The sequence below is a fragment of the Zalophus californianus genome, chromosome 14, assembly GCF_009762305.2.
Source record: "Zalophus californianus isolate mZalCal1 chromosome 14, mZalCal1.pri.v2, whole genome shotgun sequence".
Lineage (NCBI taxonomy): Eukaryota > Metazoa > Chordata > Mammalia > Carnivora > Otariidae > Zalophus > Zalophus californianus.
This window is the reverse complement of record NC_045608.1, coordinates 32,831,444-32,848,726: the sequence shown is the minus strand read 5'-3', so window position 1 is coordinate 32,848,726 and position 17,283 is coordinate 32,831,444. Positions and strand designations below refer to the sequence as shown.

Here is a 17,283-nt window from a genome sequence, read left to right as displayed (position 1 = left end):
TGGGGGGAAAGATTGAAAGGATAAGAAAAGACAGATAAGGGGGTTTAGAATGAGCCTGAAGTATCACACTCCTCAACCTAAGGTCTGAATAATAATACATAATTGTGTTTTTCTCCATTTTCAGGAGTTTCTTCTAAACACAGAGTCAGAGAAGGGGAGTGTGGGCTAGTCTCTAGACCAACATGGCTTGTGTTACTGCTTTGGCTAAGGCCAGAATGAGCTACGTCTAGTGAGGCACTTTGTGCCCCGAAGGCTCTAGACAACCAGTTGTCTTTGACCTTCCATAGTGTCCCAGATCCTTTTAAGTGTGATTCTGAGCCAAAGTCTTTCTTGTTACTCTTCTATTTTAGGTTTTAAAGGTCTTGTGCTAAACCCTTCTTGGACTGGTTTTCCTAGAAGGAATTTCTTAATTTCTTTTTTTTTTTTGGCTTTTTATTTTTTTTATTATGTTACATTAATCACCATACATTAAATCATTAGTTTTTGTTGTAGTGTTCCATAATTCATTGTTTGCATATAACACCCAGTGCTCCATGCAGAGCGTGCCCTCTTTAATACCCATCACCAGGCTAACCCATCACCCCACCCCCCTCCCCTCTAGAACCCTCAGTTTGTTTCTCAGAGTCCACAGTCTCTCATGGTTCGTCTCCCTCTCTGATTTCCTCCCCCTTCATTCTTCCCTTCTGGCTATCTTCTTCTTCTTTTTTAACATATAATTTATTATTTTTTTTCAGAGGTACAGGTCTGTGAATCAACGGTCTTACACAATTCACAGCGCTCACCATAGCACATACCCTCCCCAATGTCTATCACCCAGCCACCCCATCCCTCCCACCTCCCCACCACTCCAGCAACCCTCAGTTTATTTCCTGATTTTAAGAATTCCTCATATCAGTGAAGTCATATGATACATGTCTTTCTCTGATTGAGTTATTTCGCTCAGCATAATATGCTCCAGTTCTATCCACGTCGTTGCAAATGGCAAGATCTCATTCCTTTTGATGGCTGCATAATATTCCATTGTGTGTGTGTGTGTGTGTGTGTGTGTGTGTGTGTGTGTGTGTGTATGTATATATATATGTATATATATATATATATATACCACTCTTCTTTGTCCATTCATCTATCAATGGACATCTTGGCTCTTTCCATAGTTTGGCTATTGTGGACATTGCTGCTATGAACATTGGGGTGCACATGGCCCTTCTTTTCACTACATCTGTGTCTTTGGGGTAAATACCCAGGAGTGCAATTGCTGGGTCATAGGGTAGCTCTATTTTTAAATTTTTGAGGAAACTCCACACTGTTTTCCAAAGTGGCTGTACCAACTTGCATTCCCACCAACAGTGTAAGAGGGTTCCCCTTTCTCCACCACCTCTCCAACATTTGTTGTTTCTTCTCATCCATTTTTGTCATTCTAACTGGTGTAAGGTGGTATCTCAATGTGGTTTTGATTTGAATTTCCCTGATGGCTAATGATGATGAACATTTTTTCATGTGTCTGTTAGCCATTTGTATGTCTTCTTCAGAGAAGTGTCTTTTCATATCTTCTTCCCACTTTTTGACTTGATTATTTGTTTTTTGGGTGTTGAGTTTGAGAAATTCTTTATAGATCTTGGATACCAGCCCTTTATCTGTAGTGTCATTTGCAAATCTCTTCTCCCATTCTGTGGGTTGCCTCTTTGTTTTGTTGACTGTTTCCTTTGCTGTGCAGAAGCTTTTTATCTCGATGAAGTCCCAAACGTTCATTTTTGCTTTTGTTTCACTAGCTTTTGGAGATGTATCTTGAAAGAAGCTGCTGTGGGCGATGTCAAAGAGGTTACTGCCTATGTTCTCCTCTAGGATTTTGATGGATTCCTGTCTCACATTGAGGTCTTTCATCCACTTTGAGTTTATCTTTGTGAATGGTGTTAGAGAATGGTTGAGTTTCATTCTTCTGCATGTGGCTGTCCAATTTTCCCAGCACCATTTATTGAAGAGACTTTTTTCCATTGCATGCTTTTTCCTGCTTTGTCAAAGATTATTTGACCATAGAGTTGAGGGTCCAAATCTGGCTTCTCTATTCTGTTCCATTGGTCTACATGTCTGTTTTTGTGCCAGTACCATGCTGTCTTGGTGATCATAGCTTTGTAATATAGCTTGAAATCGGGCAACGTGATGCCCCTAGGTTTGTTTTTTCTTTTTCAACATTTCCTTGGCGATTCGGGGTCTTTCTGATTCCATACAAATTTTAGGATTGTTTGTTCCAGCACTTTGAAAAATGTCATTGGAATTTTGATTGGGATGGCATTGAAGGTATAGATTGCTCTGGGTAGCATAGACATTTTAACAATGTTTATTCTTCCGATTCATGAGCATGGAATATTTTTCCATCTTTTTGTGTCTTCTTCAATTTCTTTCATGAGTGTTCTGTTGTTCCTAGAGTATAGATCCTTTACCTCTTTGGTTAGGTTTATTCCAAGGTATCTTATGGTTTTTGGTGCTATTGTAAATGGAATTGTTTCTCTAATTTCTCTTTCTACAGTTGCGTTGTTAGTGTATAAGAAAGCAACTGATTTCTGTGCATTGATTTTGTACTCTGGCACATTACTGAATTGCTGTATGAGTTCTAGTAATTTGGGGGTGGAGCCTTTTGGGTTTTCCACATAAAGTATCATGTCATCTAGGAAAAGAGAGAGTTTGACTTCTTCTTTGCCAATTTGAATACATTTTATTTCTTTTTGTTGCCTGATTGCTGTTGCTAGGACTTCTAGTACTATGTTGAACAATAGTGGTGAGAGTGGGCATAGTTTCTTAATTTCTTACGGGTTCTACAAGCAAGCTCAGGCAACAGCACAGTGCAATATTACTTCCAGACAGATTTTTTAAGAGAAACCACTTGATTCCATGGCCTGACCTACCTCGAAGCCAGGATCTGTGAAGCTTTTATATCAGCCACAACATGTAGGAAATAGTAACTCATGAAAACTCTTCTTTGCAGGAGAAGGAAGGCAAAACATATACTGTCCCAAATAATTCCTGCTTCACCACTGGGTAGTTTACATGAGGAATCATCATCAGCTGGGGTAAAAAAGTAGAAAAAAAAACAAATTAAAATTAACATCCATTTTCATTTTCATTTTATAATATCTGTAGCACAATCAGACTTGAGGAATCCCACAGGCATAAGAGCGACATTCTGATGCATGGACTCACTTATGGATGCGTTTATTTACAGGCAAAGATACACATTTCAAATCCAATATCAACGTTGATTCATAAGACTGACCACAAGTGACCTCTTGACAGTGTAAGGCACAGGAGGGTCTCTTTGTCAGGGATGGCTCTTGAGTGTTTCTCTCTCTTAGAGGGAGAGAGATCTCTTTCTCCCTGAACAAGGGCCATGGAGAAATAATGTCTGTATGTCCCAATGCCAGAGGCAATGCTCTGATACAAACAAACAAACAAAAACAAAAAACAAAACCACCTCTTCTGGCAACAATGATCTGGGGTAACCAGAAGAGCAGTTAACACAGTATTGTCTATTAGAAGAAGAGGTATCAACAAACATCTTATCCTAAATCAGAACAAATTCTCCGTTACTCTTCATCCTGGGCAAAGCATAGCCTGGATTGGAAGCCACAGTGGGGAGAGTGTCATGTTCAAGTTTCCCCATCCTGGGTGCCAAGGAGGACTGAGCATGGTGTTATCCTGGGTCATGGTGCAAGAGGCAGAGGGATGGAAATGGAAACTTCTGGAACTGTAGAGACCCTGAAGGTCCTCCCAGTTGTTTTCCTGAGTCTGAAGCGCCCTGAGCTTCCTGAGGAGAGAAGGACCTGGAAGCCAGAGGAACTTTCTGACAACCCAAGATTCTAGCGTCAACCACCACAGGCCTGTGGCCTTCGGTAACCCTTCCTAATATAACTCAAAGAAGTTTGGGGAGTATAATGGGCCACAACTAGTCCCCAGACCTGCCAGAGTCTGAGAAGTTTCCAGAGGATGATCAAAGATGCCTAGAATAGGAGCACTTCATGTTATGGACGATAGATTCATAATGAACTACAGTCCTACTGCCTTCATCTAGAGGTCGAATTGACTGTCACTGTTTTCTCTTTTCTTTATGTGCTTTGGCTCAATTTTAAAATTAGAACAATACAACCATCCTTTCTCTCTGTCCCTACACTTCCAAATTTGCCTTGCATACTTACGCATTTTATAGCCTTTGACAGTGCAGGCCAGGCTGAAAGCTTGGATCAACCAGCAACTATTCTGAACCAATTTTTCAATGTATCCACATGCTCCTATCTGAAAAACAAATGGGAGTGGCAAATTGTGAAACTCTATGCCCAGAAGAAGAGGTTGATGCTTTGTGATCCTACTCTGTGTAAGAATTCACAAAGTCTCCGTACCAATGATTCCAGGAGATACCTGTAGAACCTAAAATCTCAGTCAGCATGGGATAGTGCACTTGGTGCTTTAAAAGCACCATGATTTCCTTGGGGAAATAAACCCCATGAGTAAAGGCAGAGTCTTTAGTGTGATGATTTCAGCACTTAGAAGCACCTGTCTTTCCATAGAGAAAATCTTGGACTTCTGTAGGAACAAGCCAAACGCTGATATCAAATGGGTGAACAATTACGCCCAGGACTTTGATTTTGGTAGTTATTCTCTCACAAGATCGGACAAATTAAACCTATGCTGTTTGCCGGGAGATCATCACAAACATCAGCTGCATGGCATTCTTAAAACAGGAAAAGAACACGCATTTTGAGCCTTTTTTGGTTAATTCTCTGGGCAAAGGAATATTCTTTATTGATTGGCATGTTGTTGTCTCTCTCATAACAATGATTTATGTTAAGTTCACATGCTGAGGGGGAAGACGTTTAAACAGACAACCATTGCAAGCCAATACATAAAAGGGATGGCTGAACTGTGCATATTTCCTGCGAACATGTGAGGTGGGAGTATATTTAGAATTTGTTCCCAAGTTGGCAGTTACTCAGCTTGAGTCTCTGCACCCACTGGAACATGCTCTTCACATGACTATCTTTGTCCTACACGGCCATACTTGTGTTTGGGTTCTCTACGTTGGGAATGTCCTCCTCCCTTTGTCTCTCTGGACACCCTTGAATCTAGTTTTCAAGTCTCTGCTGGGTTCAAATGGCACTGCCTCCCAGAAGTCTGCTCCCAATTAATTCAGGCAAGGCATGAGGCACTCCTTTTTTGTTTTGGTTTCCTAAAATGTTGTGATATTTAGCATTCACAGACCACATTATAATTATTAATAAGTAGGTTTGTCTTCCCTTTAAGATTGTGAGTTCCTTAGGGTAAAACCTGAAGGCAATACCATATCTAGTTCTTCAAGGCAAAAACAGTGCCTAGCAAGTCTGCAGCATAGGTTTACAGGATGAATGAATGAATGAATGAACTTTGTGGCCATACGTTTCCAGGACTGGTTGTAAGAATCAGCCTCTGGCAACAGATCCCTCACTTTCAGACGGCTATCGAATGGAATGGTGTTCTGTTGTTCTCTCTGTCCAAGAACTTTCAATACTACCCCAAATGTACATAAATATTGGTGGGGTAAAATTGCTGCATAAGAGTCACTTTTACTATCAACTGATCTTAGACAAAATTTCAATGGTCTTAGACAAAATAAATGACTCAAATACATATTCATGGTGACACAGACTTCGTTTTCCAAGATCTCTAAACACAGCAATACACGTGCCAAAAAAAAAAAAAAAAATGAAATGCCCGCATAGTAGACTTGCCTGGTGAGCTCATCTTTCAGTAACCAGGAAGGTGAGAAGCAGGAAGCTATTACCTTACGGCCCCTCTAATGCACTATCAGTACTTGGCAGCAGCAGGTGCAAGGATTAACTCTGACTTAGGGCCAGCTAGAGATGTATTAACTCCTTCAGCTCATGAAAGGTTGTTGTTTAATTTCCTGAGATAGTAAATACCTTAGAAGGTGTCCCTGTGGCCCAAAAGATTTTATGCAATCCTGGGATGACTAGTGGGCCGAGTGAGTTACCTGCTCGGTCAGGGGGGAATGTGGTGCCCTGGGACATGGATATTTAATAGCAGAGCAGCTAAACTTTGTAGAGGAAGGATGTGTGTTTTGCCCCCACCCACTACTGGCTTATACTTCCATAATTCTTTCTAGGTAAGCCAACACAATATCAGTTTTGAAGAGATTCAATGACTAATTCGGGTCATAAAAGGGCCTTTTTGTAGCACAAACTGTGAATGGTGACAAATGATCCCTCAGAAGAAACAGGATTTTAACTTAAAAATACATTTTAGAATGTATTCCTACAAATCCCTATCCTTCTGCCATGTGACCTTGAGATGGTGGACATGAGCAAACAGGATTCTGCTTAATGTGGCAAAACGAGAGTAATAAATGGTTCTTTGAATTCTGACTTTGCATCATCTTATTTGGGGCTTTTAAGAGAGGAGTGTGACGGGCAATTGGGCTTTTAATAACCACTGAATGGACTGTTTACTCTTGTGCTAAAACCACAAATGTGTTATACAGTGGGAGGCACTTACTGACAGTATGTTTTTCATCGTAATCACAAAAACGTTGTAGGCAATCAGCCAGTCCCAGTAGCGCAGGATGCTCTTGATGGGTTTCAGCAGCAAATCACCCCCAAAGAGCAGGAAATAGAAGCAGGCTACCAAGTAACCCATGCAAAAGATGCTGATCCTGGTTGTTCCCGTGATGAAGATGATCGTGAGGACAAACCAGAAGAGGTAGCTGAAGATGATCACTTTGGACATGTCTAGGTACGATCTGGAAAACAAAACTGAACCATCAAACGACGACAACACACGTAAATAAACAATGAAGGCAGGAGATTCTACTGTAATGAGGGACAGACGTCGTACCATCCATTTGACTCAATATGGAAGCACTTTGCAAGTCATACTGTGAGTTCTGTACTCATCTTTCATTTAATACTGGGCAATCCTCACCCAGTTAGTAACAGACGAATAGGTAAGTTGTAAAAACACTTAACAGTACTTTATTTGGGTCAAATTTCCCACACACAACTTTAGTCGCCTTCTACTAACTAGATCCTTCAAGAAGAGTTAAGACACAAAGACTGGCTAGAATAAGAAATCTCATCTTCACCTTTCATGTAGAAGATTGCTGCTTACTCTTTCCATGAAGTCCTTTCTTTGTCTTTAAGTGCATGCCTTCCGGTGTGCTTATTTATTTTTATTGTCTCAAGGTAACATTTAAAATGTGTAATTAAAGTAAATAAATTACATTTTTGGCTTCATTATTGCATTTACAGGGATTTAATTGTACTTGGTAATTTATTTTTTCTTATTAGCCAAAAGTTCAGCATGTTGTTTTTGACAAATTAGGCGCCCATATGAATACTGCAAATCAGGACATTGTTTATCATTGTTGCTCTGAATCGTCCGAATGATCTTTTCAAGTTCTTGATTTTAAAGGCCCACGCTCAGCCTAGAAGACATTTGCTGTATAATTTGGTCAACAGTTTCCATTCTATTTGTATACTGTCATGATGTCTTTTTTTTTAAATAATTTTTTATTGTTATGTTAATCACCATACATTACATCATTAGTTCTTGATGTAGTGTTCCATGAGTCATTGTTTGTGCATAACACCCAGTGCTCCACGCAGAATGTGCCCTCTTTAACACCCGTCACCAGGCTAACCCATCCCCCCACCCCCCTCCCCTCTAGAACCCTCAGTTTGTTTTTCAGAGTCCATCATCTCTAATGGATCGTCTCCCCCTCCGACTTACTCCCCTTCATTCTTCCCCTCCTGCTATCGTCTTCTTCTTTTTTTTTTCTTAACATATATTGCATTATTTGTTTCAGAAGTACAGATCCGTGATTCATCAGTCTTGCACAATTCACTGTCATGATGTCTTAAATGACAGGAGTTACATACTGAGTTTTTATTTTTGGTTTGCCTTGAGCAAGGTAGTTGGATGTTTTGGCCATTATAATGTGAAACCACTTTTTTCTTTACAGTACTTGACCAAATTTGTGTGTCTATGATATTTGTAAATACATGCGATATCTGTGTTTCTTATCATAAGCCTATTTAGTTTTATTCTCAGTAGGGTTTTTGGACTGTACAGTGTTTATATGATCTGAACTCCTTATACATAAGAAGGTGTGTATATTAATCCAATTATGGACTTAAAATATTTTAAAAGTATAAATACCCTTATTTGCTGCAAAGACCAGTGTGTAGACATTTGCTTTTTAGCAATATTTTTAAGTGCTCCATTTTAATGCCAAGGAATAAGTCTTTTGGCAACACAAACTGGTCAATAATAGGTAATGCAGGTATGTTCAGGTTAAGCCAACAATGTTTTGCATTTTTATGCTTCTTTTCTGTCAACACTAATGAAGTCAACATTGCCTGAATGTCTGAATAATGAAACACATCCCTGTTTAAAAGTATGTAACTGAAAAAGAAATAAAAAATAAAGGTAGTTTTTAAAAAAAAATTTCCCACACACAGCAGTATCTTCTGCCTATTACTAGAGTACTCAAAATTCCTCCCTGTCTTCCCATAGGAGGCATGAATAATTGTATGGCAAGGGAAAGTCTAAGATACAGATGCCTCCTGAAGCAAGAGAACAGGTGAGACTGGATTCTCTTAAATGAACTAGAAATCGATAGACAAAACAAATTGTGTTACATTGAAGGTCTTACGGGAGGTGGAAATCCTTCCTTGCAGATGAGAAGTCATTCTCACAAAGCACACACAGCCACAATGAAGCCTGGAGGCTCTGTCCAACACTCAGCCTCATTAGAGAAAGCTGTTCCTAAAAGGTACATTGTCGGATAAGCAAACTTCTTTGACCTTTACTCTTTTGGGAGTAAAATACTCAATCCTTTAAAATGCTTTCATGAAATTTCCCTCTCAAATCTATTTCACCCTTCTTTGACGTTACAGCCAAAGGAGACTGTATAAAATGCTGGTATTTCTCAGCATCCCAGGAGCATCGTTGGTGAAATCAGTGATTCATTTGAGACGTAATACCGGAATCCCACAGGGCCTTCTCGTGTGTGTATGTGTGTGTGTGTGTGTGTGCGCGCGCGCACGCGTGCATGCACACTTTGAGTCAGCAGACTTGGCCTGCTGGCATTTTGAGTGAGTGTGTGTGCATGTAGAAACGTGTGTGTTACTGTAACATGTGCTTCCTGTGGATGTCCCTTCCTTGCCCACAGTTGTTCATTCCTACTCAAGGTGCCCCAGCCTCCGCTCCTCAGCACTTACCCTGCTTCAGGCTCAGAAATCACAAGACCAAGCTTGAAGGTCACATGGAAAACCCCAATGTGCCCTGAAGAGGAGGCTCAGGGACCCCGGAGCAGATGCATGAGCCCTGGGGACATGTAGTGAGGTGAAGAGGCTGCTTTCCAGAGCTGCAGAGAAACATGTACCCGCAGAGAGGGCTCGGGGATGCCACACCTCCCACAGCAAAGTGGTCGCTAGCTTCCCACTCACGACTGTGGTGTGTGACAGGTTACTGCCTGAGATGCACTTTTCTGGCAGTCCTCACTGAGAAATGGAATTAAAAGCTTGAAATAATTCAGTTTTTCAAAGATACCACTCTAAAAATCAGTGGTGCACAAAATTTTCGAGTTGATGTTTTAGGTTTTTCGTTAAGTACACTGTAGAGTTGAATACTTATCTTTCTCCAACTCTTCAACCTGATGTGATAAGACATTTGATTTTGTTCTAATTTCCTGTCACTGTGAATTGTTCAAGCATTGCTGATTCATGATAAAATGTAAACATGTGCTGTTAACGATTTCTTGTGGATTTTACTGTTCTGCCTTCGGATAAAAACTTTTTTGCGAGCCTAGGTGGCTCAGTTGGCTAAGCGTCTGCCTTCGGCACAGGTCATGATCCCAGGGTCCTGGGATTGAACCCCACATTGGGCTCCCTGCTCAGCGGGGAGTCTGCTTCTCCATCTGCCCCTCCCCTCACTTGTGCTCTTTCTCAAATGAATAAATAAAATCTTAAAGAAAAAAAACTTATTTTTCTCTCTTTCGATAGGTAAAAAGATCAGCTGCACTGATATTTTCTCTTAGTATCACAGAGAAGAGGTAAAAAGTGGAATTCATACCTTATCTTAGTGGTGAGTGTGGTATGTTATTCCTAAAAGGAATCTTTAGGTTTACATAGCTTCTCATTTTATTTCGTTGTTTTATTGTTAATTTTTGTTTTTATTATGTTTTAAAGATTTTATTGATTTGAGAGAGAGTGAGAGCATGGGCAGGGGGAAGGACAGAGGCAGAGAGAGAGGAAGAAGCAGACTCCCCACTGAGCAGGGAGCCTGACACTGGGCTCCATCCCAGGACCCTGAGATCAGGGCCTGAGCCGAATGCAGATGCTTAATTGACTGCGCCATGCAGGCGCCTCTAGCTTATCATTTTAAAGCAAATTCACTCACTGGTTTGTTCAGTACATGCTAAGCTCTTAGGCCACTGAGAGGCACATACGGGCCTCAGCACCCAGGTTTTGGAGCTAGGTTGATTGGGTTCAAATCCTTGCTCAGGCTGGGGGTGGGATAGGGTCTTCAGATAACAGTCCCGTGCAAACACGATTCTCTGGGACTCAGAAGGCAGGGAGCCAATCTCAGGTGAGGAGAGACACACCGGCTGGTGCAAGACTGATCTGCACGCTGCGCACTGCTGCACAGCCTCTCCCAGGAACAACAGCAGACCTGGAGGGTGGATGCTAACTAGTGAGACTCAGGGAGTCCAGAGGTGCGGGGCTGGTGAGGAGGCATAGAAACCCCCCCCCCCACTTCTGACCCCGACCACAGGGGGCAGAGCTGGACTGTGATTGCTGACCGTGGAGGCAGGGGGCGCCCGCCATGACGGGGCGGCAGGTGAGAAAAAGCACGAAGACTTGGGAACCCAGAGAACACATAAGGAACACAGAGTGAGAAATTTAGTCAGGTTTAAATGCAAACTCTGCTGAGGGGACGATCAAGCTGCCAAGATCAGCTGCCACCAGACTGTGGAGGACAGTGGAGAACAGAGAAGGTGCTACAGTCTACGCCATACCACCCTGAATGCGCCCGATCTCGTCTGATCTCGGAAGCTAAGGAGGGTCGGGCCTGGTTAGTACTTGGATGGGAGAAGGTGCTACAAGGGACAACCCACATACCAGAGAAGATAGCACACCAGGGGAATGACAGCATGGGACAGGCTGTGGTTCCCAGCCTGCCACGGTGCCCACTGAATATGGAGGACCAGGAGGAGGACAGGGGAAGGGGGAGAGGGTGGGGAATGGGGATCAGGAGGGACAGGGGTGAGGAACGGGGATCAGGAGGGACAGGGATGAGGAACAGGGATCAGGAGGGAAAGGGATGAGGAGGAGGGACCGAGGAGGAGGAGGAAGAGAAGACAAAGATGAGGGACAGTGAGTCAGAGGAGGGGTCTCTGCTGGAGCACCAGGAGGCAATATCATGGGCTCCCGTCAGTTTGTGGGGGGAGAAGTGGAGGGAAACTGAGGGGAAATGCGTGGTTCATGCTGAGAAAAGCAGAAGGAGAACTGTAATTCAGAGACTCAGCCTCTCGACCACCGAGCCCTCTGCCTGCATTTATGAGCCTGGCATGTACCATTAGCCGCCCAGTTTCCCAAGAATGGTGGAGAGAGAGTTGGAAGTGGAGCTACGTCCTCCAAGTGACACACACATGCAAAGTGGCTTTGGACTTGCGCAGCCACCCTCACCTGCAGTGGATGAAATCTGGCACGGGGTTATGCTGGCTGAAGGAGGCTGCGTCAAGGTTCATGCAGATCTCCACGTTGTCCCCTGCCATGATCCGCACTGCAGCCTTGTTTTCGTCCTCGAAGATCTGCCTTTGCAGGGAGGCACACAGGAGCAGCATGAAGTCATCTGCGGGACAGAGGGATCGCTGAGTCACTTCTCATCCAGGTTTCCATGATGCAGCAGACAGTCCCCACAAGGGATGAGTGAGTCATGTTCCCAAAGTTCCCAGTGTACAGTTTTCCCTGGATTCCAATCTAGGGCCCAAGTCCCACCTTGCCCGCCATGGAAGATGCAAGGGTGGGGGCACAGTCAGGGAGAGTGCAAGTATCAGTTGATAATCCCTAGTCTCCTGACTTTCTTATGGGATAATGTTTATTTGCATTTATCTCCCACCAAAATTTGGAGGAAGACAGTTGAATGTGCTTCCCCATCTTTATTTTTCACTTGGGGTAGAGGCAGGCACCTGTGGTTTTCTTCACGCTCTCCATCCCCCATTGTGTTTGTAACCAAAAGCTTCCCAGAGTGGACGGACAGGGCAATGAAGGTGGAGAGCATAGGTGAAGATCATGGCCAGTTATGGGCAGGCAGCCTCCCATACATTAAACCTGAATGTGTGGAGGCAGCATGGTCCCTCTGGAGGTGACCCTCTCGTCTTAGGTGGGGCTGCTCTGATGTTGGGATCATCAGCCCACCCTTGGAAGGGCCAGGGCTACAGTCTGGTGCTCGAGAGTCTGAAATTTGGGAGCATGTTCCTAGCTTCCATAGTCTTAGCATTAGCTTTGGTCTGTCCATGGTGGCAGCGTGAAAGAACCACTTTGCAAAAAACAAGGCCTCCTCTGCAGTCTACCTCCTAGAAGGTGGATGAGTAGAGTGGGGGGAGGGCAGCAGGAGAGTGGGTATGTGCGTGTGTTGGGAGGTAAAATACGGAAGTGGAGATGGTATTTCCAATGTTTATTTATTAATTTTGCAAATGGAGTGGGGGCCAGTAGAAGCCATTAAGGACTTGTGACATTAATGCATCAAGACAAGCTTTTACATGATCACCAAGTGCATTGGAGGAAGCAGGGGCACTGATGCACAGCACACCAAGAAGGATCAGCAAAGAGAAAACCAAACCCCAGTGCTCTGTGGTCCCGTGGCTCCAACACTTACAGACAAGAAACACGGGGTTGGGCCGCACAATGAAGTCTGGGAAGTACAGCCACTTTATGATGTTGTCATTGAAGCTAGCACCCTTGAATCTCCATGGGTAATCTGCAGGGCAGAAGTGGGAAAGAGCAAAATCAATACGCTTCTTCCCTGCCCTTGCCCCAACCGTCCACGACACAAGGGCTGATTGCAAGAGCAGCTGGCTTCTGGGGAAGGGCCCACGCACCTCTGCAAGGAGCTGCAGGGATGCCGATACAGATGAAGTACTGGAAGGTGATGATGCACGCCAGGAAGCAGCAGTACTTGGGCCAGATCTCTGCAATGGCCTTTCTTCTGCGCCGATATAAGACAGCTATCAGCCAGCAGGCGTGAATCATGGCATAGAAATCCATTCGCTGACCAATTACATTAACTGACATTAGGAAACAGGTCTGTGTAAGGATGAAAAGAGGCAAAAAAAAAAAAAAAATCGGGTTTACAGGGAAGGGGAGTGGTGTCACCTGTCAGCCCTGTGCCGGTGGTTCAGAGACCTGCATTCCCATGGGGTGTCTGTCTACACATGTTCACCAAGCCTTGCCTCTGTCCGATGTCTTACAGCTTGTATAAATTGCTTCCAAGGAAATCAATGACTACATCACTGTGAATAAGAACCACTTCAAACTGTGAAGAGAATAAAGCTACGCTCTCTTCATGAAGCATCACTGTTTCAAATTCTTTCTGTTAAGAGGCAGGCACTACCACAACCATTTCAGGTCAAACCAGTTCATTTTGGCGAAAGTTAAACTCTCAGAATGCACAAAACACAAAGAAGATTTGTAATACATTAAAGAAGCCAGTGAAAATGACAAAGTGGTATCTGTGCATCTGCAAGGCTACAAAGATCCAGAGAGGCCAAGTTCACTGCGGCAGAGTAGGGAGCACTGGCCTTGGTCTTAGAAAACTTTCAACCAGGCCAGGTGAACCCTACAGCAGAATGTCCTCATGCTGATCTTGAAGAGACAGTCATCAGAGCACAGAGATGTACAAGTAAGCTCTAGTGGCCAAATGGCCAAAAAAAGCAATTGGGATTTTCACAGAAAAAAGAAAAAAAAAAAACAAAACAACAAACCCACATCAGCAAGGAAACTCACCTCCAGACCAAACTTGTAGAAGAAGTAATTTATGAAATATTTGGCACAATTAATAAGTCCATTATCTAGATGGAGTCTTGTAATGTCATGAAAGATGGTTTTAGACACCGGGGCCGTGAGGTTGTTTCGACCTCGATAGTATTCCTGATGGCGGTAAATTGTAACCTCAAAGGCCAGAATGGCCAGCATTAGGAGATTATTCTACAAAGCAAGAAAACACAGTTGTGTGAAGCCAAATGCTTTAGCTTGGTCACTTTAAGTAACCCCCATAATCAATCTTTTTTTTTTTCACATTCTTGGTGTCTAAAAGAACAATGCTTTATAAAATCCCACCTCTATAGAAGTCTTGAATTCAATGTTCATTTTCCCTATGGTAGAGTAACAAGGTGGAGCTACCTGCACTGTGCAATCAGGGTAATTTCCAGGATGCTAGGATCTAGAATCTCTAGACAGAAGGCTGGTGATGCTCATTCCTGTTTCTGAAAAAGAACACTAGCCATAGGAAGATGCAGTGACTAGTTGCCTTGGGAGGGTGGTCCAAACTTGTTTGCAACTTTAAGTGCAAAATGATACAGGGCCATCTGGGAAACAGATGAAGCTGCAGGGGAAGTCTTTCAACACCTTGGAAATTTGGCTAGAGAGAGCTGCAGACTGACAAGCATGCTGCTGACCATAACATAATCATAGTGAAGATGAAAATAGTTAATGTTGATGGTACCGCATGTGCTATTCTGATTGCTTTTTTCAAATATCAGTTTCTTTTAGCCTTATAACAGTTCTTGACAGTAGGTAGCATTTGTATTGCTGCAAATCATGTCTGTCCTATGAGAAAAAAATGGGAAAGCTACCCACAAAAAAATGGGATGCTTAGTATTTTTAAAATTCCAGGTGATGAGTATAAATGCTTTATTTCTAAGTGCTTCTGTCAGTGTGGTATGAAGACCGCTCAGATTATCCATCAAAGTAAAATGGGAACAGTCCGAAGCATATTTTTTTCATTAATGTTTGTTTTGACTATTTGCAAAGTTTCTTTTCAAAGATAGGTTGTTAAAAATTGTATTATCTATAATGATAGCTAGCTGGAATTTTAAATAAAAACTTGAAGAAAAAATTATATTACCTTTCAGCATAATATAGGTCTTTTATTAAACATTGTAGAGAAACAATTTAGACAGCAAACATTTCTCATAAATGCTCTACCTACTTCTCAGGAATAACCGCTATAGACAATTTGGTATATTTTACTCGATATTTTTCCTTGTATCTAGAAGAGATCACACTATGCATGGTGTACTGAAATTTGCCCTTTTTTAAAAGCTAATATATTTTGGATGTCTTTCAACATCTCACATTATCAATCTACCTCAATCTTTTGGTGGTTATATAATATTCTAGTGAATATATTTGTCATACTTTATTCAATCAATCTCAAACTACTTGATCAATTTCTTTTCAGCACAATCCAACACTGATGGTAATGTTTAGTCATTTGTTTCAAAGGTGACTCCAAATGTCACATAAAAAGGCGAGGTTACCACTCCAGCAATCCTCAGTGTCGTTTAAAGAGAGCACATTCTGCATGGAGCACTGGGTGTTATACGCAAACAATGAATCATGGAACACTACATCAAAAACTAATGATGTAATGTATGGTGATTAACATAACATAATAAAAAAAAGGCGAGGTTATTATCAGATACGATATCAGAGGTCTCAAGGCAAAGGCTCTCAGGCGTTAACAGTGCAGAGGGGCATGCGAAGTATGGTGGAGGCCTTACCCTCAGGTAGACAAGCAGAGGGGAAGACTTCCTCAGGCCCACCCATTCTGTTGGGTCAATAGGAGCGCTGTAGAGCTGAGACTTGTTCAACTGGTGGATGGGTATATTCGTTTGGTTTTCATTTGGCTGAAAAGAAGAGAACAAAGAGTTTTAAAAAATGGTTGCAGAAATTGGAAGAGTTCAGATTTTTCTCCTCAAGCTTTGTGCAAAGGACACAGTGGGACTGGGAGGGAAAGATCCACTTCAGGGGGGGCGATCTCAGCAGGGGAAGAAGGTTAGGGCCAGGATGTATCGAACATGGCTGAGGTGACTGAAAGGCCGGACAGAATGTGCTTGGGGGTGTGGGCTCCCCAATATCTGTGTCACTTCCCTAAAGACCAGGCAAGAGGAGTCCCCTGTCTTCAAGGCTCACCAAGGAACAGTTAACAGAAAAGTTCTCAGGCTTAATGGTTTGCAGCTGGTACAACATTTTGCAGACGATGATTACACATGTCCAGACAGTGCAGACACTTGAAGCCAGACGGCGCAACTTGGCATATGGCAGAGCAAAAGCCCAAGAAATCAAAAATACATAGTTGAACAGAGACACCTGAAAAGATAAAATCAGAAATGGGGACAAAAATACATAACATGGCACAAGAGCCACAAAATGTGGCAACTCGATTTATTCAGTTTGGCAAAGTCTGATTGAGCTCCTGGCATGTTTGAGGCATTGCCCTAGGTGTGTGTGTGTGTTTGGGGGGGGGGGAATCTTGTATGACAGAAAGATACATAACCAGATGACGTCAATATAGCGTAGCAGTGGCTCAACCACAGATGGGAACAGGCTCCTGTAAGAAGACCCAGAAGGGGTCCTTGGCCCCATCTGGAGTGCCCAGAGCATTTTCTGGAAGGGATCCTGCCTGAGCTGGGCCTTGAAAAATGCGTAAACTTAGCCAGGCCAAGAAAGGTGAGAGGTGCCTTCCAGGTAAAGGATGTACAGGTACAGGCAGGAAAGCATGATGGGACATGGAAGGGACAGGTGGCCACAAACAACTGGAAATTCTGGACTTGAACATAGTGAATGGCAGCAGTAAATGAGGCTGGAGATGCAACTGAGAGTCACACTTTATGGACCCCTTTTAAACCATGCTATGGCCTGGGAACCCTCTGTGCGGAAAATAGAGAGTCAAGAGTTACCAGCAAAAATCTTAAGGAAAGATTTTCATTTTGTTGAAATAAGTATAACTGAAGAATGAAGATGCACCCATCAGAGTTCAGTGACAGGTGAGGAGACCCACTCATGGGTACTGCCAGGAGAACATGACCAGGGCCCAACTAGGGCCGTGGAGCAGGGATGGAGAGGAGTCACAGGTTTGAGATGAGAAGTAAAACTACCTGGAGTTGTTGACTGGTTGGCTGGATGGTGGCAATGGCTGGGGTAAAGGAGGGGGTGTAAGGAAAGCCTCCCAGGT

General features: G+C 43.0%; 1 protein-coding gene across 1 annotated transcript in view; it reads right to left on the bottom strand.

Annotated features, from left to right (window-relative positions):
• Window positions 1–17,283, bottom strand: part of PIEZO2 (piezo type mechanosensitive ion channel component 2) — a 526,331-nt gene that overhangs the window by 74,579 nt on the left and 434,469 nt on the right. Inside the window, exons 21-29 of the mRNA XM_035724088.1 lie at window positions 16,242–16,418; window positions 15,830–15,955; window positions 14,052–14,252; window positions 13,148–13,352; window positions 12,925–13,026; window positions 11,733–11,898; window positions 6,538–6,781; window positions 4,188–4,284; window positions 2,901–3,060 (exon numbers count right to left, since the gene is read on the bottom strand). Coding sequence (XP_035579981.1) covers window positions 2,901–3,060; window positions 4,188–4,284; window positions 6,538–6,781; window positions 11,733–11,898; window positions 12,925–13,026; window positions 13,148–13,352; window positions 14,052–14,252; window positions 15,830–15,955; window positions 16,242–16,418 — 1,478 coding nt within the window. The remainder of the gene's footprint in view (window positions 1–2,900; window positions 3,061–4,187; window positions 4,285–6,537; window positions 6,782–11,732; window positions 11,899–12,924; window positions 13,027–13,147; window positions 13,353–14,051; window positions 14,253–15,829; window positions 15,956–16,241; window positions 16,419–17,283) is intronic.